The sequence below is a fragment of the Rhipicephalus sanguineus genome, chromosome 1 (assembly GCF_013339695.2).
Source record: "Rhipicephalus sanguineus isolate Rsan-2018 chromosome 1, BIME_Rsan_1.4, whole genome shotgun sequence".
Classification (NCBI taxonomy): Eukaryota; Metazoa; Arthropoda; class Arachnida; order Ixodida; family Ixodidae; genus Rhipicephalus; species Rhipicephalus sanguineus.
In genome coordinates, this window is record NC_051176.1 from 288,916,198 (window position 1) to 288,943,895 (window position 27,698).

The 27,698-nt window shown below is 46.7% G+C and overlaps 2 protein-coding genes across 2 annotated transcripts in view; one reads left to right on the forward strand and one right to left on the reverse strand.

The window, feature by feature from the left end:
* The window catches only part of LOC119379220 (high affinity nerve growth factor receptor-like), a 413,588-nt gene that overhangs the window by 203,358 nt on the left and 182,532 nt on the right, over positions 1-27,698 (forward strand). The gene's annotated exons all lie outside the window — the stretch shown is intronic.
* LOC119379219 (profilin) lies at positions 5,391-6,998 on the reverse strand. The gene has a single exon (XM_037648449.2). It carries the CDS (start codon positions 6,844-6,846, stop codon positions 6,448-6,450), a length of 399 nt encoding a protein of 132 aa, XP_037504377.1. The 5' UTR covers positions 6,847-6,998; the 3' UTR covers positions 5,391-6,447.

The window sequence follows — 27,698 nt, forward strand, 5'->3', positions numbered from 1 at the left end:
CTCAAGTGTTTTGCACAAATATGCGCGGCGCTTTCGGCGGCTCTAATTTAAATCTGCACCTTCGCACCGGTCGCGACGACCAATTTACGCATTTGCGAGCTTATTAGAGAAGATTTAATTATTGGTAGAGCAGGCTCACTTAGTCGATTTTGTGAAAACAAAGTAAAGCGCTCTGTTTAATCCCTGTTCGATGTAAATCTGTTATTCCATAAAACAAAGCGCCCGTCGTGGTGAGTGAATGGCTATGTCGTTGCGCTGCTAAGAACGAGGATTTTCGGTAATAAACAGCGCGAAAAAAAAATAGAGACAAAAGGGAAGAACAACAAAGGACGAGCGTTCTTCCCTTTTGTCTCTAGTTTTTTTTCTTCGAGCTGTTTACTACTACGAATACATACCGACTAGCCCAGCTTACCACTCTCTTGAGTACTTTAGGGTGAGGCAGATGCATTTAGATGGGGGAGAAGTACAAAAACGGCAGATTTAGGTGTCCCTTAAAGAACCCGTCTGCTCAAAAAATTCGGAGTTCCAGACTACAGCATGCCCCGTATTCTCATCGTGGTTTTCGCAAGTGAAACCTCCGATTTAAATTAAATTTGAAACGAAACATTAGTCCGCAGGCCGCCGAGACGTGTTTGATCATGCGCGTTGTATGTTTACACTCCACGAGCGTTTTCGCAGGGAAACTTGAGCACTTCGAACATCTTAAAATCGCACGCACGCACGGGTGCGCCTCGTCTGCCGCATTTGTGACGTCGAGTGTGCTATATCGCGACCAAGATCAAGTGAGCACATAGGACTCAGCGCTGAGTCCTGTATGTCCATTGGCATGTGTTTCTGCGCTGTACTGCCGCAACATTAAAGTCATATGATAGCCGCATAACACAGAACCGTCAGGTAACTGAAAACAAAACGCTTTGTGATACTCGCAATCACTCGGGCACGAAAAAAAAAATTGCGTTTATTAAATTCAGAGCAACCGCTTCTTTCAATACTCGTGACGGGTCCCCGCCAAACTAGAGGCCACTGTGCTTATACGTCATGTTTGACGTCACAAATTGAACTTTATTGCGCGAACAACGAATAACTGGCTTCCTGAATTACCATTTCTTCGATTCCGATTCTTATTTGCGTCAAGCAAACTGGAACAGTGCTCGGAGAGCCCGGCTATTTTGTTGTCTTAAACCATGAAGTTCACGAAGCTAGTCGATCGGGCGGCCTTCGGTATTTCTACGGATGCGTTATTTTTGCTGGGCAAAAGCGAGCGAACAGCGCTTCTTTCGCGGTCATTTCGCGAATTACGAAAGAAGACCCCAGCGAAGGCAGCGCCGAGCTTGCTGGACATATACTTGCGACACATTTTTCTGCACCACTGGCCTAAAGTCATTCGTATTATTACTAGCCTATGGGTTATAGTCCCTCGTTTTCTATACAGTTCAATAAAAGCTGCCGACGACGGTATTAAAGCGCCATGACAAATTGTGCTTCCTGACGGTGCCGCACTAACAGCAGTTTGGGGGACATTGCGCCGTGTTCGTGACGTCGCCTCGAGTTGGTCAAGCAGTGCGCGCCCACGTCGTTCTTCGGCAAGGTCGCTCTGGCGTGCGAAGCTGTCGCGGAGAGGGCGCCAGGACCCATCCATCCATCCAGCAGGGTGTGTGCCGCGGGGACTAATACTTTCCCTCTCCGCCCCTTCCGCCTAGGACACTTCAGAATGTTTGAATATTTCAGGCCGCCTGGCGTGTTTCAGGCCGCCTGGCGTGTTTTTTTTTCGGAAGCGTGTCATAGAGCGAAAAATCTCTCGCTCTCTCCTCTGACGACAAAGAAAAACCACCAGCCCCATTCTCACCCGTTCTTCCAGCCTTATAATCTCGTCATGGTGCCGCTGCTAAATCACCCGCGGAGCGTGTTGAAGGCAAATCGCCGTTTTGGGCGGAAAGGCAGGCATGGCCGTGCGACATTGTGCATATATGCAGAAGGCGGCCCTTTATTGTAGCCTGAAATATTCAGCAAGACCAGGAAAAGGCTGCTCCCACCGGGGACCACACAGAACAAACGCTTCCTCGGTGTCCGCTTTGTTTTAGTGCGGCGCTGCCGTGACTGTGGAGTATAAAATTTAGACGTGTTCATCGGAGGACGCGTTTATTCGAGGAGAATGGGAAATAAAGAAAGCGTGTCGTGACAGGTGCTTGCGCGAAAGCTTGCAAAAACGTGGAAAGACAGCGCTGTAAGAAACGAAAAACGCAGTCTTTCAGTGACAAACCTGGCAGCGGCGGTTGTCACCAATTATGGGAAGAGGTGGGGGGGGGGGGGGGGGCGCAATTACCAGTACACCAATGTTAAGTACACCCATTGACGTGTAACTGTTGACTTAACAGCAGTCTGCAAAATCAAAAACATTTCATAAGGAAAACCAATCTGTTTGCTACGGAATTTTATGAGAAGCGCCAAGTTAGCTCAGCCCGTCTCGAAAATGTGCGTCAATTGAAACGCCCCCTTTTTTTAACTTCAGGATAACATCCTTAACACTGATTACGACGTATCACATCGTCGTATCGTACGATGCGGTGACAAATGAGGCACAGCTGGCGAAGAGATATTCGGAATAATCTCCCCTTTTAGGCTTATATTCTCCACTTGCAAACAGAAGCAATGCCAGAATCTCACGGGCCCGCTCGCAGCTTTCCACTTGCTACACGTGTGCAGCAGCTCATTTTCTCGCTGACAGCGGCATCAAACATACGTGACCGGGGTACGAATCTACCAAAATTTACAGCCAACAAATCAGGCCGCAAATGAAGTGGCGAGTCTTTCCTGCGCCATTCAACCGAGGCCTCCACAAAAGGTTCATTAACACGCCTCTGAAAAGCGCGATAAATTTGACCTCTCCAGTATAGTTCCACGCAGTACGAATCCATCCTAAACGCTAGATGAAGGAAGGGGGGTAATTAACTTGCAGATTCCAAGGAAGAGCACACTTACCTTATTCCCTAATTAAGGCGTCGAAACTAACACACAATCGTGTTTCAAGCAACACCTGCCGACGCGTCGCGAAGTTGCGCTCGCATCACTCAGCGGCACGTAGAGCAGTCACACAAAAACACTGACTCGCATTAGGACGACGCGCCGTCCACTCATCACCATGGAAAGGCGCGCGCATATGCGCAGTGCTGCCGAAGCGGATGCGAGCGCCTGTCCATGGTGATGACTGGACGGCGCGCATTATAACACTGCGAATTCTTGCCTCTGTTCGTGTTTCATTTGACGCCGATAGTACATGTACACCCTTGCATTTCTTTTTATGATCTTGCGAGCATCGACCCGAGCATACGGTATCTTCTAATATCGACGAGCCGTACTGAGATCAGTGATACGATGATCAGGGCCATACCGGCTGAACTATCAACCTTATCTGGTCGCACAGGTAAGGCTGATAGTATGCATACAGGCAAAGAGCGTAGCAGAGGGCGCTCGCACACGAGTGTGCTCTCCGGGGCATGTGCATCTAGTAGGAAGTCTCGTTACTTCTCGCCTACTGCCATGTCCAGGGCTCAACGGTCCCGCGATATTAAAAAATTGCAAGGGTGTACACATGGTATACCCATACCTGCATGCTTGTCGTCATTGCTACTTCCCGTGGCCTGTACTGGTCAAATCAAGGATATGCAAAACTAATTGCATCTTCATGAAATCGCACCAGTGCGCACCGGGGCGCCCCGGTGCACCGTTTCGTGCAATCATCGTAGCGCCTTGGTGTCCCGGTGTGCACCGGGCCATTTGTCGAAGATGCAAAACTGTACAGAAAAATTATTACTAGCGGTATCGCGAAGCAGTACACATTCACCGCAAGGTCATCACTTCAATAATGAACCGATGAGTGGTGGAATGAAACAGTTTGTTATCTGGAACGCACACAGTGATACTTGATTAGTTTTATATTTAACGAAGTTTCACATTCCAAAGCTAGAGGAAGGTTTGGAAATAATTTTGTGCAAGTGGACAGTAAAAGGCAAACAGATGTTCCCGCGCGTACGAAAAAGAGAGTGCAGAGGCAAAAAAAAAAAAAAAAAAAAAACTCTTCTGAGAGGGGCCTTTCGGTTATTTTCAATTTTTCCTTACGACCGAGTTCCAAATAGCCCAGCCTTCTGCTTTCACTAATACAGTATACAAGCTGTCATTATAAAGCAGCGCAAGGAAGCAGGATATAGAAAACACAACACAGCCACATAGTGTGCGCGTTCCTTTGCTCTGTTTTATAATATGAACCTGTACCATCTCGCCACGTTCACCACGTTACTTCAGTATGCAGGCGTTATTGGAATCTTGCCAGACATAAAGTGGTGAAACCACTGCTCTGCATGCTACCAAAGGAGCGTAGTAGAGCTGCAATAGAAAAAAAAATTTAAAAACGCACTTCAGTAGATATGCAAGCCTTTAGCCATTTGAGTTGTAAGGTTAGTGGCTTAGATTCTGATGAGGCCCACACTAAAACAGTGATTTTGGGACATTGGCAACACGGGGCTAACAATACATCCAGTTATCCCTTTCACCAGTTTTAACTTGATCAGGCACCTCTAATATTTACACACACACACACACACACATATATATATATATATATATATATATATATATATATATATATATATATATATATATCATTATTCCAACCAAGTCTTATCAGCACGGCCCTTTAATGTCAGAGGGGGAGGGCTTCTCACTGAGCTGAGACCGCCGCCGTTGAATGGCGTCATTCGCAACAGTATACCGGTGAATATACGCCGCAAGGAAGACGACGATGGCCGCGAGCAGAGCACGAGACGCTCCCAAGGCGTCGAATCACACGCCTCGAGAAACAAAGCACATATACATGACGACAATGAAATTGGAAAAAAAAATATGGACGCGTGACCTCGCGAGATCTTGCACGTTTTACCGCTTCTCGTGTTCGAAAATCACGGCTCGCGCCTGCTCCAGCCACTGTTCACCTGTGACACGCAAGCCTTCGTGTCCGCTCGATTCAAAGACTTTGCGCTCTCCGTCTCGTGGCCCGCATTTCTCGCACCGATACGACTGCCACGTCGAATTTTGAGAACTACTAAAACCTCGTCTTACCTGTTACGCGACACCGATGAGAGGAATCAGAGCTCAGCTTTTTTTACCAGAGGCTGCGCGTTCAGCAGCAGCACAAAGGCGCCTCCCACGGAACTTCGCGGCGACATTACCCGGCCATTGCCAGATTCGCTGCCCTGGATCTTGAGTTCCAGCAAAGTGCGATCCGTACCCTCACTGAAGACAATCGCTTTAGAAACTACAACAGGAAGCGAAGTTTTCCCTAGCGTGGGCAGAGCCACGCTTGAGCAGTCAAAAAAAAGACAAGTTTTGGAACACACACATGAGAATACAAATTTATTTCAATGGACACTTCAGGTACACAGCGCTTCCATGCTCTTCAATAGCTGCGGTTTTCCAACACGCAATTATCGCAGCTCTGATAAAAACAAGAGCAGAAAGTCAACTGATAAAGAAAAAAATAGAAAGTGCCACGCGAAGAGAAGCGGCGGATAAGAAAAAAAAGTTGGCAGTTCCATGCGCGAAGCGCGAGCGTCTTCATTCCTTGGCTGTCGCGTGCCACCTCGACCTTGGAAAGGAGTGTTCGGGAGGATAGCTGTACGAGTCCGGAAAAGAAAAAGAGGCAGAATAATAAAGTAGAGAAAATACCAAGAAAGATGCTGCAGTCCCACGGGCAGAAGACGTAGTCGGTGGCTACGTCAGCGGCGGCGGCCGGCTAAGGGGTCGGTGAGGACAGTTACCGGGGTCGCGGTAGGCTTGGAAGTAAGTGAAGGCGGGTACCAGGGTTCGGCAGGCTTACAGTAGGTGAAGGGTGGCTGCGGTAGGCTTAGGAGTCTGAAGGCAGATGCCTGGGTTCGGTAGGCTCTGGGTATAGTGAAGATAGGTGCTGGGGCGCGGTAGGGTTAGGGGTCGGTGAAGGCGGAGGCCCGGGCTCGGTAGGCTCAAGGCAGGTCAAGACGGGTGCCAGGGTGTGGTAGGCTTAGCGGGTCCGTGAAGCGGGTGCAGGGTAGGCTCAGGAAAGGTGAAAGAGGTGCCGGTGTGCGGTAGGCTTAGGGGTCTGAAGGCGGATGCCGGGGCTCGGTAGGCTTAGCGAAGGTGAAGGCGGATGCCGGGGCTCGGTAGGCTTAGCGAAGGTGAAGGCGGATGCCAGGGCTCGGTAGGCTTAGCGAAGGTGAAGGCGGATGCCGGGCACGGTAGGCTTAGCGAAGGTGAAGGCGGATGCCGGGCACGGTAGGCTTAGGGCGAGTGAAGACGGATACTGGGGCGCGGTAGGCTTAGGGGCAGGTGGTGAAGGCGTGTGCCGGGGCTCGGTAGGCTTAGTCGCAAGGAACAGACGAACGCTTCTTCGTGGGTGCCGCCTTCGCCGCTGTTGGCTCTCTAGTAGCCGTTGCTCCTGAGGTAGTCGCCCAGCTTTTCGACGACCGCGTTGAGCTGACCGGGAGGGAAACCATCTATGGTAGCGGCAACCAGCAGACAAGTGGTGGTTGCGACAGCGATGAAGGCGGAACTGCCCTTGCGGCCCCGCACCAGGGTGTTCTCGGCTGACAAGCAGACGTACTTGGTCCCTCCTATGTAGATGCCGTTCTCGTTGAAAGTGCTTGGCTTCGACTTCATCGTGTCAGCAATAGTCTTCAGCTCCTGCTGCGTCACCTTCGCCGTGTTGGGATCCTTCTCGTACTTGGCCCAGATAGCGCCGTCCGCCAGCCCGGCGATAGCAGCAACCGTACACTGCACCTGGTCACAGATCTGGTTGTCCACGTACGCCTGCCAGGACATCTTCGGAGCGTCGCCTTTCCTGTGCTGCGAAGAAGCCCGACTGTTCGACGCTGCAGCAGAACGTGCACCACGTGAGCTCGTGGGCACGACCCCAATTGTATGCCGCGTGAGCTGCAACGCCACCTGCGACGATGAAAGAAGACGATTGTCGCAGCCAAATACGCGCGCAAGCGCTCATCAGCGATTCTTTTTCCACTAAGTTTTTCTGCAAGTACACTGAAAAAAAATCATCATCTTCTGATTCTGTAGAATATTGGCAATTATTCACACACATGTAGTAAAAGAGCAACGATAAATGGAACTACGTTTGTTTACTCTCGCAGAGCAAGATATGTCGACTACTTTTCAAATTTGTTAGTTGCTACAGGTGCGTACATATAGAGTAGAGTAGAGTAGATCCTTGAAATTCTGGCACACACCCATGCTGGGGAATTGGCCAAGAAACGGATAGTTTTTTTAAATATAATTCCTAAATTAAAGCTTAAATTTATGATGAAAGAAAAGTAAATATTAAGCAAAAAATGTATGGAATAGAATAGAACAGGATATAGGCGTACATATTCACGTTTGGCAACGGTGGTGGAAGTGAAAGAAGTGTTTATGTTGAAGTCATGGGTTTTCAAAAAGAATGAAGTGAGAGAACGGTCGTTTAGCTGCACTGTGTGATAAAAGACGCTCGTATTAGGACCGGTTTTGGCAATGTAGACTGGGTTGTTTAGTGTAAAGCCGGGCACGTATTGGAAGAATTTAGTTTTGGCATTCTCTCGCGCATATGCCACCAATAATCTTGAAAGCTACCGTAAACCCTCTCTCTACTGGACATATTTTTCTGCAAGTCAACAGATACGCGAAAGCAAGACACAAAGACAACGGCACCTTCAGCTGATTTACTTAAGGTGCAGACCTAGCAATATGCGCTGTAGCAAATGCCAACTAGGCCACAACACATTTCTGTTGAAGCTGCCTTGCCCTTGTGTGTGTGTGTGTGTGTGTGCGTGTGCGTGCGCGTGCGCGCGTATATATATATATATATATATATATATATGCTTGCGAAATGGTGCCGATAAGTGCCGGTGCCCTCGCAATAATCGCGGTAATCTGCCAGTTAAAAAACCGTGGAAGGTATTTCTGTGCACACTGGGATGCATCATTCGGATACATTATCGGAGCGGGAAAAAAGAAAAGAAACATTGCTAAGCTGATTTTGTTACCCGGTTGCTTTAGTAAACGCATTTAGCGCCAGCCGACGAGGACGGAATGAAGGCGGTGATGATGCAGTGCGCTACGTCGATGTTCTCCTTCTGTACTCGTACGCTGGCGCTAAAATCCTAAAATGCCGTCAGGGTAAAAATACGGGCACGCCCAACATAGGGCAGCGCTAAGGTTGGTTATATTGTTAAGAAGGTGCGGAACTCTGTACTAGTGCACGCTTTCTTTCGGTCACCTGTAGAAGTGAATGACACAATTATTGCGACCTACATGCTGTCCCTTTAACGTTCTTTTTTTTCTTCTTTAAGAAGAACGTCTTTTCCCATTTAGAGCCATCGACACTAACGGCCATAGTAAACTTTTTTTTTTGTTAATCATCCATCCGGTCAGATTGTAGTATAAAGCTCAGACATATAATGCCGAATCTCAACGTAGAATGTGTCGTGAAAGACCTGGCATGTGTTAAAACGTTTAACAGCACTGAACCTTTGTCAGAATGCTTCGGTACTCAACAAAAATTCGTACTGGTGGGGCGAGAAAAAAAAACTCATGACCCATTCCACTCAGTGAAGGTGGATCACCAGCGAATCCACCAGTGTCACCTGTGTACACGGCACACAGGTGACAGTGAATTTTTACGTAAGGTACAGAAAGTACCTTTTCAATCTAGCTAGTACTCCTTTAAAGTTTTCCATTTGAGCAGCATGCGTCTTTTTGCCACAAAATGCGTCGTCTTGTCTAGCTTGCCGCATGCGCTTGGCGTTTCGTGCATGATATTGAGGAGCCATTTGAGCAACACGCGTTTTTTTTTGTTTTTTTGCCGCATTCTCCGTTTCGCGACACTTTATTGGACCAGTGGTGAGCGGTGGTGATAGGGCGGCAACAGGGGCTAGTTGGTACTTAGTATTCATGCTTGTAGTGCGCTACCGGTGGACACGGACCAAGAAACAAGGAAAAACGACACAAGATGATGCGCAACATCTATGTGTCGTTTTTCCTTGTTTCTTGGAGGGTGGTGTTTGCCCAATTTCTGTGGCACAAACGTTTTTGCCTGCGGACAACTTCATTTTTAGTGGACCAGTGCTGGGTAGTGGGGCTCGTCCAATTATTGCGGCATATACCTGCGCTAGGGGTTTTCCGCGTACGGGCGAATATTTTGCCTATGCATATACAGCTTCCGTATAAAAAAAGAGCGACGTTCCTGGTGAAGCTTGAACTCTTGGGTGAGGGGTTGCTGCTGCAGCTGTTTTCTTTTTTTTTTTATGTGCCAAAACAATGGTATGAGACACGCCATGGAGGGGGACTCCCAAATAATTTCGGCCACCTGGGGTTCACTGACGTGCCCCTAAATCTAAGCACACGGGTGCTCTTTGCATTTCACCCCCGTCGAAATGCGGCCGCTGTGGCCGGCAAACCGCGCCCTCGAGCTTACTTACCAGCGCAGCTTGAACTCTAAATGAGTAAGCAAGGAACGTGCCCCTAGCAGCAATGAACACTGGCTGCGCATGCCCTTGTCAGGGTCGCATATGTGAGTAAATTGCTTTAATTTTGCAATTTGTTTTAGCACCACGCGAACCACTCTTGTAGCAGTAAGCGTTGTCTTTTTTTTACTTTATTTTGATTGTGCGACGCTTGACATAGGCTGCCGCTGCGGTACACCACGCATCACCCAAGCAGCCAAGCGTGATGGCACACTCGTGCGCTCTTCTGCATGCCTGATGAGCGCACGAAATTATCAGGTCGTGTGTGCTTTTGGCTGCCTTTTGTGCGCTTATTTTCGCTTCAGCGAACAGGTCATTGCTCTTCACGCATGCGCTGAATCAAACTGGAAGAGCAAGCTGGAAGCTTCAGTGGGGCAAGCTATGCTGTATAAAAAAAGAAAGTAGTATGACTAGTCTACTACAACAAATAAATGAAGGCGCAATACTATCTTCTTGGTGAATTACTCTTCGAAAATTTCGTGCGTCTGACAATGCATGTTTCTTTTCCGTCATGCATTGCATTGTAACAGAAACCGCGGCATTGAAAGAAGATAAGTAAACGGTGCTACTACGAAAATTTAAATGAGGAGGCAAGTTACAAGGTCTTCCAATTACGCTACCTCTTACGACACGTATGCACTCGGGCCTGCGAGAGCGGATCCGATCATGAGCATCAGACAGCCTTACAACGTTCCACGCACGTAGAAGCTTCATGCAAGCAAAAGTAACGATATTTAACGTGTTATTTAAATATTTTAGCGACTACGTTAAATGATTTTTAAAAAATAAATGGAAGCCATGTTTAAACGCGTCCAAGGAACAAATTCATCACGCGCTAAGTATTTTTTGTTGTTGTGAACAAGCGCACGCGTTTCTTTCGTCATTGTCATCTCTCATAATTTTTTTCCACTCTTCCATATCCGCGTTCCTGATCTGTCGATACCGAGGTGTCTTTGTTTTCTTTAAAGCTGTCTTCTCCCCACTTACGCATCCAGCTTTCGAATCGGAATGAAAGGCCCGGCGGAATTGCACGCAAAGACAACAATTTTCAACCGCACCTGAGCTTCTGCAACGTCAAATACGATCTACGAGTAACCTTCGCATCCAAAAAAGAAATAATTTGGCGAGAGCAGCATTCAACTCTTACGGCGATATTTGTATTTATAGCGCGTGCCATCATATTCCGACGGCAAGCTAAACAAAGCATGACAGACAGCGGCAAGGGCCGATAGCTAGGAGAATGAGAACCGAAGAGCGCTCCTCTGTCACACGAACTAAAACACAGCGCTAAACTCTCGCGAGGTGTTATCGGCATTTCTCTGCAACCGCGTCAGTTACATTTTGATATTTCTTTTTTTTTCATCTCAAGAGGAAGGTCACAAAAGTCAGTGTCTGAAAGGGGCAATTTCGCCCGTTTATTGCCTTCGATCAATAAGGGACTATCGACGCCTGCCTTTCAGCATAATTATTGATTTAACGCGACGGGTGCCCTTCTCCGAAAAGGAAAGCTTCTCTCTTTTTTTGCCTAGCGCATTTCTTCCTGTTTTAAAAAGTTTTCCCGCGAGCTCCATCCGCGGCCTGGCGTTCGAAGTTCAAGATAGCTGCTTAGAATGATAGAAATTGAAGTAAGCAAAGATCGCGGTGCAAGTTGGAAATAGAGGTATGCGTGCTTAAAGAAGGCCGTGTTGCTATTAATTTCGCCATTTTAAAATTTTCTAAGCATAGATCAGTGTATTTGGGTGTTTGCACGCTTAATAAGTTTAAGCAAGAAGCGGAACAACTAGAGATTGGGGTGCTAGCCTTTCTGTAAAGCTCGCTGGTCTCCGGTGGCTGGGGGTGAACTCTCAAATCAAATCAAATCAAAAATCTTTATTTGTCGCAAAAGAATATACACGCATTGGGGTTAGTATATACAGAAGGAGGTCCCATAGCACAAGGCTGAAAGGGGACCTCCTGTCAGAAAATTACATGTTGATAAGTACAACAAAATGGCAACTAAAAAGCGTTAAGTAATTATTGATAGTAATAAAGACAACGCAAACATGCAATAAAAAATGCCAGTAAAAATGGTAACAAAATAACGTCTAGTAATTATACAAAGCTATGAAAAGAACGAAACATACAATAAAAATGGCAGTAAATCGGGAACATAATGACGTTAATGAATGATATATAGCTGTTGAAATAACTCCAATGTGCATGAGTAATAAATGTGAAAAAATAATGAACACAGTAATGGCTCTAAATGTAAGAGAACGCCGATATAGAAATACAGATGAGTTATGATTGCGAGATAATATGTTTAAGTTCTTTTTTAAAAGCTGGTAATGACAATTGTTTAGTGCTTAGTGGTATTGAGTTCCAAAACTGAATGGCTGCAAATATGGTAGTATGTTTGCCGTAGTTAGTGCGTGCATGTGGGAGTAAAAAGTTGATGAAAAAAAATGACTGTGTGATCATGAGCGCAGCTTATCAGATTCGTGCTGTCGTATGGCTCTCGCTGCTACTGCATGTAAGCTGCTACATTGAAGTGCAGCTGCGCAGACACTGACTCGTAGCTTCTGATCCCCCCCCCCCGTTCAACACAACGTGGAATGGTGTGCAATGTGCTTTCTTGCACGCATTCATCGGTTTATCTTGTGTGTGCAATGAATTTTTATGTACCTATATATCAATATGTCTTCATAAGAGAAAGAAAGACTAACGCATGGCTGCGTGTTCCTGCGTTAGGATTATAGTTACGCAAGCTCTGCAGGTGAGTCGCCGTCATTCTTGGGGGTCAGAAAAATCAAGTTGCAAAACAGAGAATTAATATTTCGAGCACGCTCAAGCGAGTGAACAGAAATGCACAGCCGATGTATGTAGCGAACTTACGTGGCAGAAAACTGACGCGGTATGTCTGCAGGGATGCGGAGCGTCTTGAACGACGTCGTCTCTTCAGCGACAACGTCGCGCACGTCGCCAGGAGTCAGTGCGATGAGCCAGAACCCAGCAACTGAAAAGACGTGCTGCGGTAGCGTGTGCGCCTCTGTGGGATACGACACTGATCCATGACTCACCGTGAGCGCGCGTATCGGGTATCGGCAGAGTGTTTCCCGTTGAGTCAGACGTGAATCGCGTCCGAGACTACGTAAAGTGCGAAGCCAGTTTAAAATTTCACCAAGGCGACAATAGGGCCTCTCGCGTGCTTTTGCGCACGTACGATATAGATCTGTACGCACGTTGGCAGGAGGATGTGAGGAATGCAGACAGCGGCTGTGGAACGACTAGAACTTCCGTCTTTTTTTCTCGGTGATGCTTCGACCTGCCTCTGATACCTAAGCACGGGCGCCCGTTTTCAAGCACGCGTACACAGTACACGACTACTTGCGGCGAAAATTGTGTAGCCTGACGTGAGGTTGTCATTGGATCAGGATTATACCATAAACCTCGGCGTGAAAGCAAATCATGACAATTGTGCCGGGTCGGTGTCTGAAGCTACTATTATTTACTGAGATCGTTTGAGAGAGCACTCGCAGGTTCACAAAAGTGTAACGAAAGCAGTGAAAACACACACGGTTAAAGCTGTGTTATGACAATCACCAGATACATATACGGTGCTGGTAATCGGGCCACTTATGTGAACAGCCGCGCTTCCACATGACTTTCGTAGCGCTTCCAGAGCGCTGTGAAACGACCACCCGAACATGTCGCCGCTGTTGTTTCGCTTGATTGCCCCGCGCAGGTTATCGAGCGAGCGATAGTGCAGTTTGATGCGCACGGTCGCTTAATGTTTGCCTGATGGTGAGTGGATGAAAGTCAAGCAGTCGCGGAGACCTATCTACAAGGGCATGAAATTTTCGGCTCTTCGGCAGTTCAGTTTCGCCTGGGTTTCAAACCTCTCAGTGAAATAAAGTAGCCGTTATTCGGTTCATTGTGAAAATTAGCCCCGTCTGTTTTTTGCGCGTCTGAAAAATCGTATAAATGCGCCACGTGACTGGCTTCAAGTCTTCCGTTACGGTCAATTGTCTCGATTGTTCGGCTAAAAGTTGAGTTTGAATAATGACTTGACCAATCACTACTCGAATACGTCAAGTGTATGACTCTATAGTAAAAGAAATTCGGATAAAGTTAATGAATTACCCCATCCTGTTTATTTTAAAGGAAATCCGTACGTGCTCGGTGAAATTCCAGGCACATTCCTGGACCGCTGTAGAGCAGGCGCTCTTGAATTGCAAAGCAGGTGCAACTGAAGAGCGCTGCAACTTAAGAACGCCTCATGGTGTGCAACCATGAGCAACACGAGTTCACAGGTGATGCATACACGCTTGCGCAAGGCACTGCTGTTTGCACACGCCAGTTCGCGCCTCGAGCCCGACGCACGAAGCTCGCTCAACAACAGCCACTTCCCTCGCGCCTGTAAGCTCTTGCTCTGTTGGTGCTTTTCTCTTTCTCGACATCAGATACGTATTTTCTTTTTTTTAAAATTTTCTCCCTTGAACAAATATAAGGAGTTCGCCAGTAGAACTTCGTCGGGAGAGCTGGTCTTTCCCAAAACTGGCACGCGAAGAAAGACGACGCAGCGCATGTGTTACTATCCTTTTTTGTGTGTGTGCGCCCGATTTTTTTCTTCGGCTTCAACGCTAGAGGAATCAAGCGGCTTCAAGGGATGAGTGCGCGTCGATTCGTCGATTTCGCGAGTGTAACAAATGGTAAGGAACGAAAGAGCTTGCCGTGTTGTCCGTTACTGCAGAAGGTTCGTTTAGCGAGAGCTACTGGCATCGCAGTGTTGGCAGTAAATAACATACTCGTTCACTGATAAAAGGGCAAACCGTATGGAAAAGGCACTTACGAATATTGAGGGGCGTCGCGGAGTAAGGGCGAAAAATAAAGAAAATAGACTGAAGCCTGGTTTCCGCGGATTACTCAAGCGATTATTGTATATTGCAGTTGCTTCTGCTATATGTGGCAACTTAAAGTGGTTTACGTGCCTCTATATCAGTGGGTCGATGCGACGTCAACTCGACAATCTGAACGTCAAATATGCATCGTATGTGGAGTCGCTAATGTTGTCGCCCAGCGGTTGCTTCGCTTGCCAGAAGCCGTTCACAAGCGGAGAGACTCTCCTCTAGCGAACACTTCGTCGCAGCCTGCAGCTGTTCCATTAAGGCTCGTCATAAGATAATGAAGGAAGACGTCAATCGATCCTCGTGGTGCAACTTTTCCTCTAAACCTGGTCCCTAGGCTTCCGCCAGCGCTTATCAAATAAGGGAACCGAGCGGCCTTCTTTGCATGAATACTTCACTGTTTATCTTCCTGTTATTTACCAAATTTATGACGATGAACCACAGACACCACACCATCCTTACGCTATTTGAATGATGCGTCCAAGCACTTATTCACCACCTCACAGCTTTTTCTTTTTTGTAAGCGTAAGACTTTCTACTAAAGTAATGTCCATCAATCCTAAATGGGTTCCCTGAGAACTTCGAGAGATACGCATTTAATGGATAAAACTTTATCACAGAGCGCCAGCACATAGGAGCAGGAGCGACCTACCAAACCGTGTATCTAATGCAGATCTATGTTTCCAGAATATTAGTACAGGCCCAGCAGTCATATCTAGAGTCAGAGTTAGTGCTAACTTTGCTGCTATGGTGTTGGACTACTGAGCTCGAGGGCGCGGGTTCGATTCCCCGCCACGGCAGCCGCATTTCGATGGGGAAGAAATGCAGAAACACCCGTATACTTAGATTTAGGTGCACGTCAAAGAACCCCAGGTGGTCGAAATTAAATCCAGAGTCCCCCATGCACTACGGTGTGCCTCATGATAACATCGTGGTTTTAGCCCGTAAAACCTCAGAACTGAATTGATTAATGAAGTCAGCGTTATTTATGCGTTCCCATCAAAGTTCGGCATCATTTGTGTCGTAGTATTTCACATGCAGTATTCTTAAGAATGCAATGATAATATTAGTCTCTGGTTGCAATATCCAAAAGTTGGCACTTTTAAGATTTACATGTACAACCTTCGAGGATATTTAAGCCTGTATCAATAATCTGCAGATAATGAGAGATTCGGTGTTCTATCGTCATCGGTATTTAAGAATACATCGCTAGCAGTGTATGGTTCGCTAAATAAAAAGAGCAAAATAATTGTCATTCTAAGGTGCGAACCTACAATCAGCCGCTCAGTTCGAATCTTGAATAATGCGATGATTTTTTTTGTTCGGCAATTGATGACACTATATTTCGTTCGCTCGAATTGCATTCTTCGCACTGCAGTGCTTACCACAGTATCTCAGTAGAGTATACTAAATGCTATCTTTCTGCTGACGCGTACAAATATATCCGATTCACAACTGAGCTTGCATTTCTCTCTAGTACGTGTCGATATACGTTGACGTGTGTCTAATCCAAAACTGGCCAACCACGCACACAAGGGAAGAGGTTATGTGGAACGGATTACTGTTGCTCGTTACTGTACGTGTTTATCGTCATCGTTATCGCTGTGCGAAGTGCAGGCAAGACACACGGAGCGTGGATTGCGCGCTCTTTGTTTTCGCTTCGGAGCTCGTCAGTATGCTCAATTTTACGCTGCAGACACGCACAAAAGACTGAGAAATATATGCAAGTAATTCATATGAGTGGCACTGCGCTTCACTTACCTGCACAAGCAGCCATATAAAGCGGAAACTGCTTACGGATGCAATGTGACACTTTCACGTCGACAAACGAAGGCTGCGCGTGCGCGGCGTGTACTCGTTTTACTAATTTTCAGCGGCACCCGAAACACGCAGAGAGTGGGTCGTGACTTTAAACAGAAAATATTTCGAGCCCAGCAAGCGGGCTCTAGGGCCCGTAATATGAAGGACCTTGCTGCTGCTGCATTTCCATGTTTGAGGCGTAGGTATCATTTTCGTTCATGTGCAATCGCCTTGAATGTGTTTGTCTTTGCTTTAACCACTGGTACAGGCTGCGCGCGGACACACTGCGTCAGACAGTGCTGCTCATATATTTGATTCGTGTCTTAGTCTCGCCTTAACCCGTCAGTGCTTTTTCTGCGACTGCGTTCAGCGCACCAGAAACATGGAAAACTACTATACTGTACTCCTCTCGGTGGTTGTATACCGGGAGAGCATAAAAATCATGCAGGGCAAAAATATGGCACAAGGTATGGCGATAGCGTGCAGTACAAACATGTCTTTACCACTTAAAAACATGCATCATGCTAGACGCTCCCCTCTTCCATCTATTGTCTTTAATACAGTCCTCAAGCCCGAATAACGTATTCATATACGAGGATTTTAGAAATTGTTACATTGCACGAGATTGACTGAAACGCTGGAAGGCACTCTCGTTGAATTGTCTCCATGGGATAGTTCGGTCGTAAAATGTGACCGCGTTGGACAAGAAGCACTTATACGAGCATTCGAAGACAATGAACTGCGGCGCTTCTAGAGCAAGCCATTGCACGTAACTGACCGCCGCAAACTTGCCGTAGCCTGCTGTCATCAGGGGCGTAGCCAGAAATTTTTTTCGGGGGGGGGGGGGGGGTTCAACCATACATTATGTATGTTCGTGCGTGCGTTTGTATGCGTGCGTGTATATATGCGCAAGCAAAATTGAAAAATTTCGGGGGGGTTTGAACCCCCCACCCCCCCCCCCCTTGGCTACGCCCCTGGCTGACGTGGTGGACCGCGCCTGCTGTCGCCCGCGCTGTTTTCGCAGTCCGAAGGAGTGCTTACACCGCCATAGAAAACGAAAAAAAAAAAAGAAAAATATCGCTTGCATTCACCTTCATTTACCTGCATTTAGCCCCGCCACGGTGGTCTAGTGGTTATGGCGCTCGACTGCTGACCCGAAGGTCGCGGGATCGAATCCCGGCCGCGGCGGCTGCATTTTCGATGGAGGCGAAAATGTCTGAGGCCCGTGTACTTAGATATAGGTGCACGTTAAAGAACCCCAGGTGGTCAAAATTTCCGGAGCCCTCCACTACGGCGTCTCTCATAATCATATCGTGGTTTTGGGACGTTAAACCCCAGATATTATTATTACCTGCATTTATTCAAAGCCGGTGGGTCACCAGAAGAATCTTCAGAACAGCCCGTACCGCCGAGCGCAGACCGAGCAGCAGCAATGAGCGTGCAACCAACGAGTCTGCGCGCAAGTCGCTGACGATCCTGCTCTATAGTCGTGTTTTCCAGTCACTGTTCTTCAAAAGGAGTCGAGATGAATACGACAACGGACAAGGGTCGACCGGGACAACCTGGGTCTGACAAGGCCTGCAGCTGACATGCGTACAATTCATTTTTATCGCGTTCGCTTTCAGAGTGCGCCGAACTTTTCTGGAATAGTGGTTGCTTCTTCAGCTACTTCGCTGTAAGTACTTCTTGTGTTACACGGTTGCGTGACCCTGCTCATAGATAAATGAATTGACCACAAAAAACATACACATGCACATAAACGCAAACACACGTCAGGTCAAAAAGGGACAAGCGCTTTTGCAATGCCTTCCCAGGGCACTAAGCATAAATTCCTGCATTCGGTCTCATCTGCCACGCTTTTGTTATCTGCTGAGTTAATCTGAAATCTTGCTTCTACTACTAATACAACATGGCTTATTTAGGGTAGATCCTTTTTTCACTTCTCAAGTGTGGCGAACGCCTCATAGACCCGTTCCACCGCCCCTACGTCACGAAAATGCAGTGGCGCTGTCGTCGTCGAGCGTTTAGTTTCGCGTGGCAGGCATCGGCCGCCATGCATACCACAGTTGCCGCTTGTATTTTCGCTGGTATACCTGTGCTGTTTGCCGTCGTGCGAAGAAGAAAAAACGATGTTCCGACGAGCTGCATCGCGGTTCATTGCGCCGAAAGGCACAAGAAAGATGCAATACGTTTTTGTCGGTCTCCTGCTCAAGAAGACCGTTGCTACGCCGCAGCAGTAAAACGCGAGAACTCCTCTCCGACGCCGACTCATCGGTTACGTGGCTAAAATTGAGCAATCCGCACGGCCTGTTTTATGTAAAGAAAATTGATTACTCTATGAAAAGTCCTTCTAGAGCACTTTTAAACATGCTGGAGGCGGCCTGACGCGCGGTGCTCGGCGCAGCAGCTTTCGCAGCTGCTGCGCCAGTTGTCGCGTGACCACACAGGGCGGTGGCGAGCGTTGGGCGGAGCCCACGCACTGCGACATCGCTACAAGTGCCTAATTATATCGGCGGTGCCTGCTGCTGTTTACTAACATGGAGTGGTCTATAGACTGAGGAGCTTGGGTCGTCATAAGCTTCTGCACATGTATTGTGCGATGCCAGTCCACGTTAAAGAACGCCAGGTGGTCGAAATTATCCGGAGCCCTCTTCTACGGCGTCTCTCAAAGCCTGAGCCCCTTTGGGACGTTAAATCCCATAGACCAACCAACTGAAACTCTCTATGTTGTCCTCGTTAACCACCGTGTGTCTACTGCCGCGAGGCTGATATGGAACCCCCCCTCCCCTCCCGCCCAATTATCAAAGAGCATGTTTCCACGTGCGGCGAAGCCACAACCGATGTTGCGTCAAAATGGGACTGCTATTATGCGAATGCGCGAAGATGTCAGTCAGATCATCTACCCTTCTGAGGACACGATATGTTCGAAGTATTTGAACAATGCTGAGGTGAGTGAAACAGGAACTTAGAAAGCGAGTGACGATTTCCTTGGATTTAGGACGAATGAAATCATCGCCGTATGCCGTTCGTCCGGCAGCATCCACGACTTCTATGTATACCTCATTAAACAGTATGAGTAGCTGGAGTTTACTCTGTTCGTCTAAGTTTTGCAGCATCCGATAGATAATACTGTCCCTCTCCGGCGCCGATCGTTATTTAGACGCCTCATCTCGCATTACAACCTTGCGAAAGTGATCCGTTCACTATTCGAGGCTGTCACGCATGGTGTGCTGACTGAGTTGGTAGGCAACGTGGCGTCGTTGTAAAGCTATCGGTTAATTGTTCCGCCGTTGCCGCGAAGCTAACACGATATATGTGTGCGTCTCTGTTTGATTATGTGGTCATTACTGCAGGGTTAAAAAAAACAGCGCCATACGCTCCCCTCGTGGTCTTCGCTCTCAAAGGACACGCAGAGCGAAGCCAGTCGTTCCCGCATACGCTGTCACGCGCATCGGCAGGCTTATGGACGCCAAGCACATTTTCCACAAAAGGTGATTTTCCACAAAGGTATTTTGTAGAAAATGACCTTCGCTTAGTCCAAGCTGACAAAGAAGGTGGTTTTGTTGTACTTCCTTATGACTCCTTCCACCAAAAAGCAAGAGAAGCACTGGACAAGAACTTCAGGGGGGTTGCCCTAAAACCGTCAAAGGTCAAGAAGGATGCTCTTAAACTCATGGAACAGCTTCACCTTGAGGCCCTAGTGATGTCGGCGAAGAAGAGCAAAGATGATGTGCTATCTGTGTTTTTCACGCTTAAGACGCATAAACCGGAGCGCCCTATGAGAACCATTGTTACAGAGGAAGGTTCTTGGCAGAAACTTGTCGGTAGGTTTTTGCAAGGATCCCTAAAAGGTCTCGTTCCCGATGATCCGTGTGGCATTGACAGCTCGAGTGTGCTGGTTGAGGCTTTGAGGGCCGAAGAGCTGGTAGCGAACACAGCCTTTTCGGTGGACATTGAAGAGCTGTTTATTCTGTACCCCATAATGAACTGTTTGCAGTTCTTCGTGGGGCCATTGAATTGCATGGCGAGACCTCTTTTCAAGGTGCGTGTGGCCTTGCAACTGAAAACTTCATTGAACTTCTAAACTTTTATCTGTCGGCAACTTTTGTCACCTTTGATGGCAAATTGTTTTTACAGAAAAACGGTATATGCATAGGGTCTTGTGTCGCGCCCGTGCTTTGCAGTATTTTCCTAGCCAATTTTGACAGGCGCCTGTGCCAAAGCCTTGTTGATCGCCGGGTAGTCCGCATTTTTAGATATGTTGATGATTTTATTGTGTTTCTTAGTATTGGGGGGAGTGAATGTATTTTAGATGTCATTGGTAACATCACGTCAGCATTTCAAGCATGCTGCTCACATTTTCGTTTCACGCATGAAGTTCCCCAGGAAAATTCCATTAGGTTCCTAGACCTCACTCTCACGTTTCATCCTCATGGTCACGTGTGCTGGAAGTATAGTCCAAGGACTAAAAGAATCTTTGCCTTATGATTCCTCCCACTCCAAGCTGGTCAAAGAGGTATCGCCAATCTATGCCTGACAAATGCGGTTACTAAGAGTTGCATTCATAATATGCAAGAGAGCATGGCTGAGCAGCAAAATAGACTTCTGTTGGCTGGCTACCCGAAGTCGTTAATAACCTCTGTTGCTGAATATGGGTTTCAACGCCTCAATGTAAAGCACAGGAGTGATGGTGGTGTTGGAGAACACAGAAGCGAAGGAGGTGATCGAGAAAAGAGGGCCCTTGTGGTCATGCCGTATATACATGGCATTTCTCATGGACTGAAAAAGGTTGCGGCCAGGAGCGATGTAAAACTTGTCTGTTCTGCACCGTGCAAACTCGCGGGTCTTTGTAAGAAGGTTGTGCAGCGTGGCACGATGAGCAGCATTTGTGACATAAAACATGTCAAAAAATACTGTGCGTGTAACACATGTGTAGTGTATTGCATCCCTTTAAGTTGTGACAAGTTTTACGTTGGACAGTCGGGTCGATGTGTCAATGTTAAGATGAAAATCTTCTACCCACGGGCATCGGTGGTAACTTGCCGCTGCACTGCAAGTTGTGTGGTTGTTCGCCTCTGTTTGCTAAGGTGACAATTTTAGGTAAGGCTAAGACGCAGCGAGAACGGGAGATTATTGAGGCATTCCATATCTAGAAACTTGGTCCAGACAAATGCGTTAGTGCGGCTTCTGTTTATCTTACCAGGAAAGAATTTTTGTTTCTAGCACAGAGGTGATCTGCTTAGATTAGCTGTGTGTGCTTTTTGGTGCGCATGCGTCGTACGGTCAGGGGGGAAGGTTTTTCCGAAATAAACGCCAGTTGTTAGTGCCACGTCTCTGCGCTCTGTCTCTGTTTTCTGCCGCTCTGCTGTTTTCAGTTTTTCGACGTTTTGTGGCTTCTTTTGTAGTTAACTAAGTAAGTACCAACTTGCCCAACAAGCAACTCTCCTGAACATGATTACACATCACGGACGTGTTTTTTAGTATCTAGAATTAATATTGCCAATGCCACACGATGTAGATGCCTTTAGACCGTGTATAAGTTTAGATATGCCTTCAACGCTAACACTTATGGAAGACATGAAGCAATACTCGAGATCGGAGACACAGGGTATCGGAGAAAATATGATATCATAATTTTTTTTTCACTTTGGCACTCTCGCTTTCCTGTTGATGATAAATGCGAGCAATATGACCACACAGTGCACGTGGACGAGTATCGCTCAATGAATTTGTGCTACTTCATTTTAAGACCTGCGCAGTGAGCATCTATCACGACTTCCAACTTTCGAGGTGCTCAGAGCACTCTAGCATGCATTATATAGTACAACCATACCAAACTCGTTTTCGACGAGTATTCCTTCACGTCGCCTTCATCTCGACGAACGAACAGTATAAAGTGGCCATAACAGCTTACATGAGGAGCTCCGCAGTACCTATTTAGGGATTTGTCTGAGCACTCAAGATAGCTTGAGAAACCTGCTCGTATATATATCGGATGACGAATGCATGGATGGTTCGCTCACTATATGTCACGAAAAAGTAATGATTTTTCATACGTTCAGCGGTGAATTTAATGCAGCGTTTATGCTGGTCCGACACGTTCAGGGTAACGCTTTCGTCCGAGAGCGACGTAGTACTTCTCGTGCTTGTACCTTAACGCCATTTTCGAAACGATTCTTTTGAGCAAAACTAGAAGTGTTCATATTTTGACAAACTCTAGCATTTATTTATAAAAAAAACGAGCTGCTTCCTTGGCAAGTACGAATTTGGCTACAGGTGTCGGGATCTTTGAAAGAAAGCGATTGCAATACTTGTCACGCTCAAAACGTGTTGTGTTTCGGGAGCTATACGATCAGCGTGAGCAGGCTTACTACTACAAGCTGCTGTCCCGTGATAACCGGCTCACGACTGGTTTGTGTCTTCATTCTCATATAATCGTACATACTGGTAAGATAAGAAACACATTTTTAAATAACAGTGGTTTACTTGTCTGTAATACTGCCATGTTACTGCACATGGTGGGAAGCAGGCGCGAAATAACAGACACACAAACATGAAGTATCCGTGGATGGCTGTGCAACACAATACGGACAAGAAAGCGACACCACTTGCACATGTGATGTCTCTTTCTTGACCGTGTTGGTGTTGCGCAGCCAGTCGCGAATCAGCACCAACCCGCCCAACTGTCAGTACTTTTGAAACATGAAGTAGTCGCACGAAGCTTATAGACAAACAAAAGGAATGGAAGTTACGAGGGACTGGTCAACGCCAGTGCACCGGAAGAACAGAGAGCGTCTCAAGTGTGACTGGCTTACTACCATGCAGTGTTGCTACAAAATCCGAGCACTGCTGAAACTCAAGCACACGGCTTCCAGCTAAACGCTCAAGTCCGAATGTGCTCAGAGCTCTGTGGTATTAACTCATACCAGCGCTGCCAGGCGGAAATTCTTGCTTTGTCGTTCGCTTTGTGGCCACTGTCGCAAGAAAGGATAACAAACCATACACCCAAATTGTTGTTTAGATTGTTCAGATGGGAACTAACGCAAAGTCCGGTGTTCGCAGTACTGTAGGGAGCTAAACTTCAGTGATAAATAATTTAAATGGGTACTGAAACAAAATTTCGCGGCTGAGATTGGCTGCAGGATCAATTCTCGTGAACATGCGTATATGATATACCAAGTCTTAACAGCGAATACATCGTGGAAGGTAATTTATCTGAATTTTTAAGTTCGTGTGCACGATCTAGCGCTGTACGCCGCACCTCGCGACACTGGCATCAAGCAAAGCGTCCTGAAGGGGACCCGAAAACTTCCGCGACGTCAGCACTGCGTCAGAGCTCCGAGATGCCCAGCTAAATCATGACGTCATAGTCGCCATTGCACTTTTGCCGCACTTGCGACAGCAGGCTACCATTCGGCGGCTGCTCGCAAGTCTGTGCCTGCGACGAACGTGTGGAAGCCTCAAGAAAGTCTTTGCCACTAGGTGACGATGATAGCGATGACGGCAACGACATCGCGCTACACATGCCCCATGCGAAAGACCATGCAGGGAGAGCGGAAGTGCGTCACAGTTCTCTGTGCCGTTTCGCACGCTGGATGGCGTTAGTTGCACACGGCGGCTTGTAGTTCTCGTAGTTTTCCCAAACCGAAACTTCGACTGGTCGGTAATAAACGGACTGTAATTAATTATGTGTGGCGTGCTGCAGCAAGCGATGTATCCTGTTATGACTAATAGGCCTCCAGCAACATATTCAAGCAAAACAAAACGCCACACCAAAAATTTTTTTTTGTTAGTACCCCTTAAAAGCAGTTTTAAAAATGATTCTACACGATCGGACTACGCAGGTATCTAAGTGTAATTCAAATGAGTCGGGCTGCAGCCATCATCAACGATATTCACCTGGAAATCTGGGTCAAACAAAACCTCTCAGAGCAACCTGTTAATCACATTTTATCTGTCAGTATCAAAGACCTTATCGATATGCATGTTATGCTCTCCAGTTCTCAAACCCATGTGCTTCTCCATCTTTTTCCTAGTTGCTAGAGAAAAGGAACGTAACAGCGACATCGTGAAGAGAATTTACGCAATGAGCACTGGAATCATACGATGATTTCTTTATCCTTGACCGCCCCATAACGGTATTCGTTACGGGGCATGCCGTTCTCATCGAACTGGGTCAACTATCTACATCTTAAATATAAGAGCAAGACATTTAGGCTGCTCGTCATTACGATGGGATGTCAGCCGCAAATGAGAAAAACAACAACAGACAAAGCTATTTTATTCAACTAAAATGGGTCAGATACTTCGCTCTCAAGAGTACGGCTTAATTTGTTAGACGCCCTTGCCAAGAACTTCCTATTACCGTGGGGGCAAATTAGGTTTCCAATCCCCTCCACTCCCTCCACGTGCAGGGCAGCAAAAAGCAACCTCACATCTGTTTCATCATCTCCCTATCTCAACTCTATCTGAACACACACACACACACACACACACACACACACACACACACACACACACACACACACACACACACACACACACACACACACACACACACACACACACACACACACACACACACACACACACACACACACACACACACACACACACACACACACACACAGTGTGTGAGCGCACTCACACACTGTGTGTGTGAGTGCGCTGCAATTTCAACAATTTCAACAGAAATTGCAGCGAGACACTCTTAAGGCACACGACACTTCACATCGACACAGCGGAACCGCCTTCTGCACCGCAGAGGTCTACTTGAAGTTATCCCAGTTCTGCCGTCTGCGGGGAGCGCTGAACACGCCGGCCTCATTACGTTTCGAATGAAAAGAAACTGGAGGGTAAAAATTGAGCGCTCACATTGTTTGGGCTCATTTTGCTCGAGCATCTAAGCTGTCTCATTCTCGGACAGCCGCGATGTCACGAAGAGGCAACCTCGAACGCCTTACTTGTGGTCGTCTTCGCTTACGTCGCAAGAGACGCTGCTCGAGCGTTCTGCTTGACGTTTTGACAGTTGCCCCAGTCGAAAAAAAAACCAAAAAACGAAGCCTTCGACGTTGGCCTTCACACGGCACAACAACAGGGAACGAAAAGAAAAAGATCGAAAATGAAGTTGGGTTCGCGAGTCTGAGATCTGTACGGTGATTTATTTTCAGTAGAGAGTGTTCATTTCATTCCATGTTGTTTTGTAACACCACTTCATTTGTTCCGTTGTTCCTGTAATGTGACACAGTCATTGGAACTTGGTTTAAATGGGGACACTCTGCGCCCTATTTTGTGCAAGTCTCAGTGTCCGTGTGCGACTACTCGTGATGAGTGACTGCAAGCGACGTACTAATGGTCGATGTAAACAAATGCCCCCAATTTAATAATTATAAAGTTAATTAACAAGCTTTTCTTAACTCATTTCAAAGTAACTTAAGGTGCGGCACAGTATTTCCGCCTCGACGTAAAGTTCGTGTGTGAAGACGACAGGCGCCTCACTCTCATAGCATTTTTATAACAAAACTATACTTTCTAAAAAAAATACACCCTGCAGATATATAAGAAATGTGGCAATGTATCGAAGTGTCTCGAGTCACAGAAGGAAAGTATCGTATCGGGTACAATAATTGCGGTACTACTTGAATATGTATCTCAAATACGTGTTGCTCGAATGTATTTTATCGTATCGCGATAAAATTTAAAAGTATCTTTCCCAGCCCTGGCGTAAGCACAGCTTGCAAAGTGTCAGTGTAAGTGTTAAAAAAAAATGGCGAGTAACTGCTCACTAAAGCATGTCTCTGGTTGCAGGCAACCGGGCTAATGGAATTACTGCTCTCTAGGCGCGCTGGAGGCGTAGATGTGGACACACGTTGGTAAACAAACACTGCAAAGTGTTCCTTCCGTTCAGGGCTTTATGCACCGGTACATTAACGGGGCACTTAACGCTTAGGGACACTGAGTCATCGCCAGTGCTTGGCTCCATTTTGTCGCATATCTTATCCTCCTATAAGTGCGATCCTTGTACTACGTTGGGCCAGATCAACGCGATCAAAGCTCCAACACCTCGTATCGTGACGGGCAAATTGTTTGCGGAGTTCGCTCTCGAGGCGAACGATGCTTTCGGAAGTGGAGGCGCTACTCTATGAGAGGTCTGTGCTTGGTGGCCCTCGGTATTGCATGTTACCTTGTGAACCAGAATTGTTAGCTAGAAGTTCCTCCGGGATAAATGTTATACGCTTGCTATTTCCCTCTCCAGCGTAACCACACCGATACCCAGCGCCACGAACAAGTTTTTACTCAAGAAAAATGAAACTAAATTAAAAAGTAAAACTTGAGTCAGAGGTATTAGCGTTCTTGCGCCTGTTCGAGGCCTGACAACGGCGTTCATTAAGCGTGCGAGGAAGTATTACATACAGATTTATTTTTTCGCGTTTGTGGCGTTTCGAAGCGTCTCACATCGTCGCACATTTTTTTTTAATATGTTTTGCGTTGTTTCAGTTTACCCTCTGAACTGATTAGCGTTACGCACGACCCACAGTTTCTTTATCCCCATCTGTTACATTTAATATCTCTAGAAGAGCCCTGTTCGCGGTTGTCCGCTGCATCTTATTAAATTAAACATGCTGGCTTTTCGCGCGACGCTATATAAATAGTACCATGACCACGGAAGTGACGCGTGATTTCTGGAGGATGCATGTTGTTTATCATATCATATCAATATGCAAATATTGCTTCCTGCTTCCTCACTGTGTCGTACATAATTAATTACGGCATTTAGTAACACCCGGATCCAGACTGTTATCGTCAAACACTGCGTGTATACAAACGACGCATAAAACATAAGATTGAATTCAACACGGAAATGTGCATGCGTAACGGAAGGATAAGTTGCCCTTGACATGTGTCTTGTTCATTTTCTTGTTCACGAGGAAGAAGCTCGAAAACATTTCGTTTAAGAGGAAGGGGTGGGATGTTATTATCGCGTTCTATTTGATTTCATGTCGTTACGATTGTTCAAATTTTTTTATTCATTATTAACTGCCATTTTTGTGCGTATTATGACTATAACATACGTTTCATTGCTTACAACAGGGTTACATTGTACGTGTTACATTGTATTACAACGGTGCTACATTGTATGTTAAGATGCGTTTCTCGAGAACAATTGCATTACGCTATGTGATAACACGTGTATTTTTTTGTGTAACGTGAGCTTCTTTTTTTTTTCTTTGTATTGGGGGAGAAGGAAAACAGTGTATTCTTGCTGCTCTGAGTTCGTGCTTCCTTCTGATGGCTCCAGGTTCAATGGACCGTGGGCCTCGTCAAGCCGTTTTGTCGCTTTTAGCTCACGGCCCTCCACATCTCTATTTTTCGGAGTCTGATGTTAATAATAAAATTATTTTAATTTTGATTCTGATGTTGTCACTGCTGTGCAAGCTGAAGGCTGAAATAATGCATACAACCAGCAGAGTCGCTA